The 12363-nt window shown below is 38.7% G+C and overlaps 1 protein-coding gene across 1 annotated transcript; it reads left to right on the forward strand.

Moving 5' to 3' along the window:
- Positions 1-228: 228 nt before the first annotated feature.
- Positions 229-5588, forward strand: LOC133527683 (collagen alpha-2(I) chain-like). Its single transcript, XM_061864801.1, has 3 exons — positions 229-412; positions 560-1349; positions 4132-5588. The coding sequence occupies exons 1-3, from the start codon at positions 404-406 to the stop codon at positions 5433-5435; spliced, it is 2103 nt and encodes a 700-aa protein (XP_061720785.1). The 5' UTR covers positions 229-403; the 3' UTR covers positions 5436-5588.
- Positions 5589-12363: the final 6775 nt, after the last annotated feature.

Here is a 12363-nt window from a genome sequence, read left to right on the forward strand (position 1 = left end):
AAGGTACCCTTAACACTAGCCCTTACTTGAAATAAATATATAAATAATACAATAATTGCATATTCTTTACTCGACTTGTTATAGTAATAATCATTGAATAAACTACTACTTTTTTCTGCTATTTTACTTTAAATAAATATATAATAAAATAATTGCATATTATTTACTCAGCTATTAAAACGTCACGCTCTCTTAAAATATAAATTGCAATAAACTAAATACACAATCAACTTATTATTACTGCCAAGTCGAACGTACTCTTAAATAGGAATCTTCGGCAGTCAAAGGTTAGGACCGTGAGTAAAGCTTTAAGTAACTCGCTGTGAACGACTTTACTCCATATAAATAGGATGAGATCCATCAGACGAGCACATTCAATCCCATCCGTCCACACAGCTTAGACATGAAGCTGGTAATTTTAACAATTTATACCTTAATACGAAGCAACAAGCTTCAATTTTCGTAATTGGTCTACAATTTAGACAAATTACACAGTTTTAATCTTGACCTCCGTCCTTTGATCTTTCACGGAAAATCACGAGTTTTTTTCTGTTTTCAGATTATAGTCCTATCCCTTATAGCCTTCGGCTATGCTGCGAAGTTGGATAGGACGTATTTACCACCACCTGGTGCTGCGACTGCTGGAGGAAGCCCGGGGTCCTTAAGCGCTCCTGGACAAAGCTTTGGGCAGCAGGCTCCAGGATTCCGAGGATCTCAGTCTCAGGCGGGACCTTTTGGTGCTTCTGGACCTAGCCAGGCCGGTCCTGTCTTTGGTGGATCCTCTTCCGGATTTGGGCGTCCTGGATCTAACCAACCTTCTGGACCTGCTGGAATTGGCAACGCTGGATCATCAGGATTTGGACCTGAATCCAACCAGCCTTCAGGGCCCTCCGGATTTGGCAGCAACGCTGGTTCATTCGGCCGGCCTTCTGGACAGGCTGTGCCCCAGGCCTACCAACCTGTCGGAACTGGCGTACAACCTCCTTCTCAGCTTGGTTTTACGCAAAATGGACCCCAGCAGCCTGAGCGTCCTCAAGCGGCCGCTGACAGGAACGCTGAAATCCTCCGATACGATAACCAGAATGATGGTGAAACTTTCTCCTACCACTTCGAGACTTCGAACGGCATTTCTGCCGAGGAGTCAGGAGTAGCCACCAACGGTGTCCAAGCTCAAGGTGGTTTCTCGTACACTGGTGACGATGGCCAGTTCTACAAGATCACGTACACCGCTGACGAGAACGGCTATTTGCCCCAGGGGGACCATCTGCCTACACCTCCCCCTATTCCTGATGAGATCCTGAGGTCCATTGAGGAGAACGCAAGGGCCGCTGCTGCTGGGACTCAAGAAGGTAAGATTTGTTGTTTTTTATTACTTACATAATTACTGGAGATTGATCTTAATCTTTGCTGTTTGGAAATAACGATAGGATCAAGGATGTAGCTCACTTGTACAGTCATCATCTGATATATTAGAGCTGCCAAGGTGCTCAAAAATATCTGACTTTAACGCCTTGACAATAGTGGCGCGTTCAGATATTTGTGAGCACCACGGCTGCTCCGATGTATTTGGTGGCTACTGTGATACCTAATTAAAGCCTTAAATAGACCTAGATCGATTTTGTTACAAACACTAGGTAAGAGCGCGAAGTACATATATTTTTTTACAATTCAAAGAAGATCAGGCAAATCGCTTTGTGCGAATAATGTTTTTTAGAATATTTATATCAAGACTATTTACTACCATAGGTGCCTATTATGTACTAACTACCTTGCTTAATAACTTAGCAATATAAATAAATACACGCAGTCAATAATTGATACATTTGCGTGCGTGATTCATACAAATAAATTCCAATCATAAGAAATAAATTAAGATAGTTACTATAAAAAATCGTGTAGATTTAATTATAAACGTGCATATCAAATTATTTCTAATTAAAAACATCAGTCAAGGAAGAGCATAGACAAGGAAATAATATACTCTTCTTATTTTTCGTGTAAATGCTTAAAGTTTTAACCCTTCGCAAGAGATTGAAGGTTATGGGTAATAGTAATTTTAAATAATAAGTCGAACAATTTAATGATTTGTAAATGCACTAGTCCATAAACATAACTATTTAAGTATTCAATAATATACACGAAATATAAATGAACTACAAACAATACTTAAATGTATGAAAGATACTTAAACACATTGCAATTAAATAGTAATATTACTTAATAATGAACCTCCAGGTCTATGATTCTTAAGTATGTTAAGTACACTACATTGTATTTCAAATCATTTGTGTATGTTGATTGATTGATTTATTTATTGGTAAAATCGTTGTTTTACAAGTCAGGATTACATTAAATATTTACATAATAAGATTAAATAACTAATAATATTTACAAATATTTACAATGTGTTTATGTGACTGTGTTCTAAAAAAAATATTACTATCTCAACCAGTTTAGATACTTAACAGTTAGTGAAACTTAATAGTGAAACTTAATAGTTAGTGAAACAGATTTTTGATTCGACTTATAATGACCAAATAATATTATTTTATTTTGAAGCTACCACTCATTCGGAATACAGTTACCAAAGAAGAATGAGCGAGTACCTAACTCTGTACAAGGGGAAAGTCCTTGCAATTAATTCTTTTACTTCAAAAAGCATTTATTTTTAAATTGTCTTATCATACTAGTATCTAATTATTCGAAGTTTTTTGTCCATTCAAATCCTTAAAATAACTAATATTGGCCTCGCGATTTGTGTGACTTTCCGAGTAATAGTAAAATGCGAAGATATACGCGTTGTAGTCACGAATCTTATTACAAAACGTTATTTGCAACACCAGTAACATAGTAATTTGCCATCTGTTGTCATATTATTTCTAATGAGTGTATTCCCATAAAATGGCCGAGGATAGAATACATGTTAAAAATTGCACTTGGAAATCAAATTTCAAATCCATTCTTTAAATTCCTTATTGTTGTTACGGCTTCCTTTGTCATTTATATATGTATATATATTTTTTGCATATAGTAATAAATGTAGTATTTTTTAACTATATATGTACAGTATATGTATTACATTATATTTTTACTATTTTTTCTTTATTTTGCACCACTCTTTAACTTCGCTTCTTTAGCCATCTCACTATCTGAAGGTTGCCTGGAAGAGATCGCTGTTTAGCGATAAGTCCGCATGTTATTACCTACCAATTTATTTATTTTCTCAATCCTGTGTCTTTTTTTATGTAGTGTGCAATAAAGATTTTTATTATTATTATTTCAAAATCAAAATTCACTGTTCTTGGCGATGTAATCGATAAAAATGTTAAATTTTGAAATATAAAGTTGATATTAGTTATGAAGTTATGATATTTCAAACAGAAAGTAGGTAAATTAACTCTAAGAGATGTTGTAAGAGGCATAATAAGTTTGATTGAGTGTATTGTTCTTAGAGTCTGTGTTCGCTTGGTGGCGTGTATAAAAAGAAGCCATTGAGCGCATGCGCATGTTCATCAGTTTTAGAGTAGGTACCAATTAAAGAAATAATAGGGTCAAATACATTTTAGAAAAAGGTCACTCCGTGGATAATACAGTAAAAATTAACGACTCTATATACCCTGTTTTTATTATTAGAGTCTGTATAGATTGAAAATGTGTGTGACTCAATTATGGTATTCTTTATTCTTTATTGTATTGCATTCATGCTCATTATACATTAGGTGTTACAATTTGAAGATGGTAGGTACATGACACCCTGTAAGGGCACTCAATATTTCTTAAGTCTAGGTATTTAATACTTATGGCAACGAGATCTATATTTATAACGTTATATTTTATCGACGTTTATGCAATATAAGATATAAAATGTCAAGTTCGTTTATGACGTATATACTTATTAGGTATCTGTATTCTTCAATGAATAATGTTAAAAACACCAACGTATTCTCCTTATAAGAATAAAATATCGATTTTGGATACATCCTGTAGAAGAACCCGTCTGATACATCAGCATAAACCTTAACATTACTGCCAGACCAAAATATTATAGCTGATTTTGATACAAAACCTTGTTATAAAATGTAAGTTTAGTAGGAGTTAATAAATGTCTAATGCATTTTTATTATTTAACAGGTGCCTACAACCCCGAAGAAGACAACGCTCCGGTGTACAACGCTCCCTCCTTCAACCAAGCTCAGCGGTACGGCGGCTCCAACGGTTTCGGACCTTCGGCCTCTGCTGGATCATCTGGACCCCAGACTGGCTTCAACCAGGGCTCGACCCAAGGAAGTGCTGGACCATCTAGTCCTCAAGGATACGGTTTTAACCAGGGCTCGACCCAAGGAAGTGTTGGACCATCTAGACCTCAGGGATCCGGTTTCAACCAGGGCTCGACCCAAGGAAGTGCTGGACCATCTAGACCTCAGGGATCTGGTTTCAATCAGGGCTCGACCCAAGGAACTGCTGGACCATCTAGACCTCAGGGATCCGGTTTCAATCAGGGCTCGACACAAGGAAGCCAAGGTTTTGGCCAAGGATCTCAAACCCAATCAGCTTTTAACGGAAAAGGCAACCAAGGATTCCCTGGTCAGCGTGCTCAGGGCCAAACCGGCGGTCAGGCTGGCTATGACTACTCCAGTCCCCAGAATCAAGGTCGTCAGCCTAATGGAAATGCCAACGCTATCCCTTCCGGACCGTTCAAGCCTTCAGGCATTCAGAACCAGGCTAGGCCCTTCCCAGGTCAGAATCAGCCCTCAGGTCAAGCCAGACCCGTCCCAGGACAAAACCAGCCATCTGGCCCAGCTCTCAACCAGAAACAATATCTGGCTCCTGAATCTCAGCAGCGTCAACCTGGAAACCAAGGATCTGCTCCTCAATCGTTCAATCAAGGTCCCCAAGGTCCCCGAAGCCAAGTTCAGGGCTCTGCTCAATTCAACCAGAACCAAATTGGATCTGGATCGCAGCCTAGCCGCGGACCGTCAAACTTTGGCCAGAACCTCCCTTCCAACCAGCCATCACAAGGTTCTCCAGCTCAGAGAGGCCCCCAGGGTCCCCAAGGCCCGAGAGCTCAGGGCAACACTCAACAAGACGGCTATGAATACAACCGGCCTCAAAACGCTTTCAACGCTGGCAGCCAATCCAGGCCTCAGGGTCCTAATGGTTCAAGACCTCAAGCTGCTTTCCCTGGCTCAAGTTCTCAAGGTCAACCTGGATTCCCTGGTGCTTCAAGCCAGACTGCTTTCCCTGGTGCCCAAGGGCCAAGTGCGTTCCCTGGATCTAACCGCCCAGCGGCCCAAGGACCTCAAGGTTTCCCTGGTTCCCAGGCACCCCGTGGTCAGGGTCTCGGACAGCAACCGCAAAGGCCTTCCAATCAGGAAACTTTCGGAGGACCCCGGCAACCACCCAGCTTCAGCTCTGAAGAAGGATACAAATACTAAGTAAATAGCCAAAGCGATAGCGATATGAATGCGGCATTAGAAAATATAAAAAAAAGTTACTCTGTACGTAGTTTTATGTTGTACATAGTAAGTTTAATGTTTTGTCACTGTGTGATAGAAGTGAAATAAAGTATGCAATTTTCGAAAGCGAAATATTTTTTTCATTTCTCATGTTCTGAAAGAGGGTCATTTTTGTCCTAAAAAGTGCGCAGAAAGTGATACGTTTCTGCACAAGAGCATTTTACTTTCCAAGTACGATTTTGTAAATTTTTTACGATAAGCAATTGAAATTTGGTTTTAAATGGATTTCTTATACAATTTCAATTCTGCTGTTTAACTCCCCATTCCATAAATAACGATACTGTTACCTAAATGGTTAATTGAAAGTACCCTCAAGATATGGTATAAAAAAATATTCTTAGTCATGTTTAAGAAAAAAACATGTAATTTTTCCTCGTATTCGAAATGAAAAGTAGATTACTTAACTCGACTGGAAGGCATCATTTCAGCCTCGGACTATTCAGCTTCATCCCTTGGTTAACAATCTACTATTAATTTTTTTCTCCTTTGTTTTACCTTTACCCTGTATTCAATTCATACCAATTATTAAACCATAAAAAAATATATTATTCCTTCTTCTTCAGTACTCGGCGAAGAATATTGCACATCGGAATTTCGGCTTCGTAGAGCGTTATCTCTTTCTCTCTCGTTGTCTCCTATATTCTCTTTCTAAAGACCGACGTGGAATATTTATCGCCGGGTATCGAACGTGTCATTCACAAAGACGCGTTCCTTGATTCGTATTGTCACGTTGCTAAAGGTTAGATTGGACAAATCTGCGCGTCATCGTGGATGACACGAACTATACTGTATTCAGTGCATTATAGTGAGTGATAAAGAAAGTAGCACATCTGCCATGAGAAATTAAAATAGTCAAAACATTTAAGTACACCGAGCTGATTTTTCAGATGTCTATCAGATACAGACTTAAAGCTGGCATATGAAAATATAGAGCTTAGTACTATTGAACATTTATTTTTAAATGTATCAAAAAACCCTAAAAATCTTTAAAAAAATCATAGAACATAAAGAAAGCTAATTATAAAAAAAACCTTATTTAACCCGGAAAACATTATTAAGGTAAAAAAATTAAAGACCCTAGTAATTGAGATATCCTGGTTTACAAAACATGTCAGATTTCATAGCTGTCAATCTTTGGCAATACACACGCACCGTATTAGGTGCCCTGACATTTAACCAACAGTCAAAAATAATGGTAGTCTACAAAAACTCTATAATTAGTGTCCAACTCATCAAAGGTTCACACGCGTGAGATGTAAGTGGTCTGCTGCGGGCTATCAGAGTTAAACGAGTAGTATACTTCAAGTAGATGATAGTACGCAATCTGTTCCTCTAGTGTACATTTATTCGATAGCGTGCCCTGACGTACGCGTTTGCGTTAAGTCTCAGTTTGTATAGGATTTTGAGTTTCCAAAACGTCCCGCTTGGCGCACTGTTTCTAAATCCCATACAAAATGAGACTTAACGCAAACGCGTACATCACGTCACGCTATCGAATAAATTTACACTAGGGGTTCTGTATTGTGATACGCTCGCTATGTAAGATTGAACAGTGCAGGCTAAAATTTGTACCGTATAAGAAAAAGTCATTCGGGGCCGATTTTTTAATTTTGAGCGCCCGACTTTGTACGGCTTCCATCAATTCTACTAATAGAAAACGAGTGGTCAATACCACTAGATTCCCAATTTCTATTGCTCGTATTTCAAAAACCACACATTTGCCACAGATTTTCGAGTGATGAAATCGAGCACTCGTAATTAAAAAATCGGCCCCCTGTTCTCCGTAAGTTTGGCAAGATATTTTAGTCGGTGAAATATACTTGCTTTTTAGGGTTCCGTACCCAAAGGGTAAAACGGGACCCTATTACTAAGACTCCGCTGTCCGTCCGTCCGTCCGTCCGTCCGTCTGTCACCAGGCTGTATCTCATGAACCGTGATAGCTTGACAGTTGAAATTTTCACAGATGATGTATTTCTGTTGCCGCTATAACAACAAATACTAAAAAATACGGAACCCTCGGTGGGCGAGTCCGACTCGCACTTGTCCGGTTTTTTTTTATACCACGTCGGTGGCAAACATGCATACGGCCCGCCTGCTCCTTACACCCTCCAGTACACCACTTATGATAATTAACATGTCATGAACATTAATATCTTTATAAGAAGAGTTTTTTATTGGCATTAGTGAGGTAATTAGCACTTTACGTGCCTAAGTCGAAAATTTAAAGGGCCATATGTACTGTAAACCGTTGTAATGGATTGATACACGAGGGAATAGATAATTTGCAACTCGTGTCGAATTTCCTACTTTTCGCACTTGTATCGTAATGTACTATTATCAAACCTGTCTTCTTACGTTTCCGCTTCTCATTGTCCAAAATTTAAGCTGCGCTACAGCAAGTAACATTGACTTTAGATTTTAGATATGAGATAACCTACTTCTTTCCACAAACTTTGACCACCAACCACACTTATTAAAGCGAGCAATTATTGTACCTTATCTACACGCAATAAGGTAGGTAATGTAATGTTTAATGGTCAGTTCAAGATAATAGAGATGGTGTGAAGAGGGCTTAATACCGGTAATCATATTGGCTGTACAAATTACTACGTTTAAATGTGATTATAATATAGCTAATGAGAGTATCATGTTACGAAACAGCGTAACATGTTGTATGCTGTAAAAAAGGATAATTCAATTATGTTTTTGTTTGTGTTTAAGTGGCATGTTGTGTGTTTGCTGGTTTTGTAGTTACCGAAAGTCACGTGGGGGGCGATTTTGGAGTTTCCATCGCTCCTTTTCGTGTGTTTCGTTCAATACTATTTCTACTATTTGGCGTTTAAATTGTACTAATAGAATCGATTACCAATGTCTATCGCTTGTATTTCAAACATAGCATTTCGCCGTTTTCCACAGAATTTCGAGTGACGGAATCGAACGCTCAAAATTCAAAAATGATGACGTGCTGTCGGAAAGTTAGTTTCCACACTTGCGAAATTACCAAATATATGAAACTTAACTTCAAATTTTCTGCGAATTGTACATCTGTAAATCAGATATGGACCTAGCATTAAGATAGAAAATTCGAAAATCGTTATCTGCTTCTATCGCGTCGTGCTTCATTTATATTCGATTTTTTTAATCATATTGCACATTCGAGCGATGCAGATAACAAACCTTCTTCGATGTTGGCGGTAGACCCTCTGGACTCATCTAGGTGGTCTATTGATTCAGTAAATTATGCTACTAGTAACCTAGCCATTAGTCTTACGGACAGAGGCATTCATCAGAGCTACTACGAAACAGTAAAGATGCTTTATTTCTTGGTAAGAAATGATTTGTTTGTTCTTATCATACTAGACATTATGAAGCACTGTAATTGTTTAGAATGACCTAAGATAATAGTATTTTATGTGATTGCTTCATAATGAAAAGGCTTTAATTAAACACGAGTGTGGGTTTATTAAACTAGCCCAATAAAATAAATGAAAATTGTAATTTTACGCCTTTAATATATATATATTTCATAATTTGGTACTTAAAATCGATTGTTAATATTTTTAATAAATAAATAATAAATACAATTTTTCTACAATAGTCCCAATGCCTGCTGCGACCGGTTCATGGGAGTCTATTGTTGCGCCTGTGAACGGGTTCCAGCAGGCGTTCTACATGACATCACAGCTCTAGCTACGGCGCTTGTACGTGTTGGATCTATATCCCCACGCAAGCCTATTAAAATACCAGGATTTATAGGTCCATGAAGTTAAAGGAAATACAATAATATTAAAATACATTCAAATTTGAATTGCACAAAATCAGCTTCCCATGATCATCAAATTGTTAAGAGTTTGTGCTTTTGTGGAGAGTCAAGCTTTCCTACAAACTATTTTACGATGCCGTTAGAGCTCTCCGCATCCTGCTAACTAGCGAGACAGTTCTTTTACGCACTATAGCGTGAAACCCGTCTGTATGCGTGCCTCCGCAAACATTTTAGAAGCACTGCAGAAGTGGGGCAGCTTTAACAACCTATGCCGGAGTGATGGAGCTGTTGGATTATTGGATTCGTATGGGAAATAAAAGCTTTATGTATATAAAAAATAAAATTTTAAATTGTCTGGTTCCATCTTCTCCGCAACATCATTGGAGAAACGAAAGCCGCCAGATTCCGATAGCTCGGGCACGTAGTCTGGATGGGTGAAGACCGTGCAGCCTGGACTTACGTACTTTGGAATTCCAAATGATCAAAGACCTTCTGGACGCCCTAGGTACCGCTGGAGAGACGAAGTGCAAAAAGACCTTAGCGAACTCGGCGCCGACGACTGGATAGAAACGGCTTTGGACAAAGAAGCATGGCGGTCTTTGGTGTCGGAGACCAAGATCCACTTCAATTCAATTCAATTCAATTCAATTCAATTCAAATATACTTTATTCATGTAGGCCTAGCAACAAGCACTTATGAATAGTAAGACAGTATTACATATAATTATCTTAATCTAGGTAATTATCAGAGCAATTTATTGATGTTGTAAATATTATTCCATATATAATACTAATGAATATAATTCATAGATCAAATTTAATACTAAAACTTTCACAAAATATAGTCATACAAAAAAAAATGTATAAAAAATACTAGTCTAGATTGTTTCTAGAATAAATTCTAAATGTCAAACAAATATAATAAAAACAACAAAGGAAATACATGCATTGGAATATCCATTTCATCATCATTATTCAAATATAATAAATAATTAATCATTTCGAATCACAATTAATCCCACGTTGTTTTATCATTCATGTAGTCTTGTGTGGTATAATAAGCTTTAGAAATAAGTTTACGCTTTACATGATTCTTAAATTTATTAATCAGGTCGCTACGCCACAGCAGTGAGCGGTAAGTAAATGCAACTTCTCTGTAATCTTGGTTTATAATCATAGAGAATATCTAAGGTTCAATTCAAAGGAAAATAACACTGCAAGGAATCAAATATCAGGCCATGAAGGTAATTTAATACTGTCTACCTGTTACCTGATGCTTTATCCTTACTGACAAGTATATGAAGTAAGATTTGCATTAATTCTATAATAATAATATAATCAGGGTCTTATGTGGTACAGTCAGAAAAAAAAACTAAGTCTCTCCTACTTACTTTCAATATTTGGGCAAGGTACATTTAGCGAGGCCCTCCGGTACTCAAAAAAGATCCCTATAGGTTGAAGTGTATCCGCAAAGGCCCCCGAAAATAATAAGGTAAGATAAGATAAAAGCCCTTGTGTGGCGCAAGAAATAACGAATCAATTTTTACGTTACACCTAGTTATACATATTTGAGGCGCGAGGCCCCTCGGACCGCGAGGCCGCGGTCGTAGGCGGTCGCCCACGTCGCCCAAGCCTAGCGCCGCTTCTGAGGAGAGATGTTCAAAAATTTTCACCACACCAGCTCCAAGCTCTCTTGACTTCAAAAACTGATGAGAACGTTGCATTTTATCCACAAGAGTGGCAAAGTAATTAGATGCAAATTTTGAATTGTTTGGTTATTGGGAAAGGGAAGAATGGATAATAATAATAAATAATAATATTTCAATAAATTTTTTTTGGGATTGGGATTGTTTCGTTTCCTGACTATGATTTCCTTCATCGATCATTGGTACGAACTGAGATTCAAACCGACGAATCGTGGTTTGAAAACTTTAGAAGCCACACGGCTAATACCAGCGCTTAACAACAGAGTATTGTCTGTATGTCAGTTTTATCAGGAAGATAGGCAAAACCTTTACCTTATCAAATTCATTATCCAAGTGAAGTGGCTGTCAGTAGGCGCACGCGCAGCCGTGTAATTCTCATCGCTTGCGCGAGTTGCAGTAAGTAGTGTTCTAAATCTAGTTAAAAGTAATCATGTACCGCATATCGGCCTCATACTGCAACAGTTTTGCAGCGCGACATTATGACACCTGCATTACTGTCACAAATGGGAAAATCGATGTTTTGTCCGGTATTTTGATATGATTGACAAAGGAAAGTGAATGCTGGAAATCGTGTGAATGGGGTGTTTAACGCTTTTAGGAGCAGCCGGAAGGAGTCGAAAATGCACGGTTGGCGGTGCATAGACAGGTGTTGGTGCCTACACTTATGTCTGGTAGCGAGTTGGGTATGGCAGAAGAGGCATCAAAGCCAAGTGATTGCGAGGAAATGAGAGCGTTGAAGAAGTGTGTGAGATTACAAGATAGAATAAGGAACAGTGTGACAAGGGAACAGTGTGGACTGAACGAAGATGTAGTGACTAAAATTGAGAAAGGTATGATAAACCTAGCATCATGGGAGAAAGTAAAAAGCCCACAGACTCCGTTGGTTGGGCCACCTTGAGAGAATGGACGAAGATCGGAACGTAAAAAGAGCGTACCTGGGTCGTCTAGCAGGAAGACGTCCTATCGGACGCCCTAGATATCGCTGGAGCGACATGGTGGAGGCGGATCTGCGCGAGCTTCGAGTCGACAATTGGCGAGAGGTCGCACAGGACCGAGAAAAGTGGCGCTGTCTTGTGTCGGAGGCCAAGTCTCATTTTTGGTCGTTGAGTCAACGGAGTAAGTAAGTATGATGAGATGGTTTGGACACGTGGAAAGAATTAGTGAAATAAGGCTAACAAAGTCAGCATATAAGGGAGAAGTAGAAGAGGGAGCTGAAAGAGGTAGACCTCGGTGGACTTTCTTTGATCAAATCGGGGAAATCCTTAAGAAAGGCCAGGTCAACAGCACCCTAAACCGGCGAGCGTGTATGAGGAATGTTATGAAAGTGAAGAAAGCTAAAGAGGTATGTCAGGATCGGAGCGAGTGGATATCCGTGGTCT

This window comes from Cydia pomonella, chromosome 18 (assembly GCF_033807575.1).
Source record: "Cydia pomonella isolate Wapato2018A chromosome 18, ilCydPomo1, whole genome shotgun sequence".
NCBI lineage: Eukaryota > Metazoa > Arthropoda > Insecta > Lepidoptera > Tortricidae > Cydia > Cydia pomonella.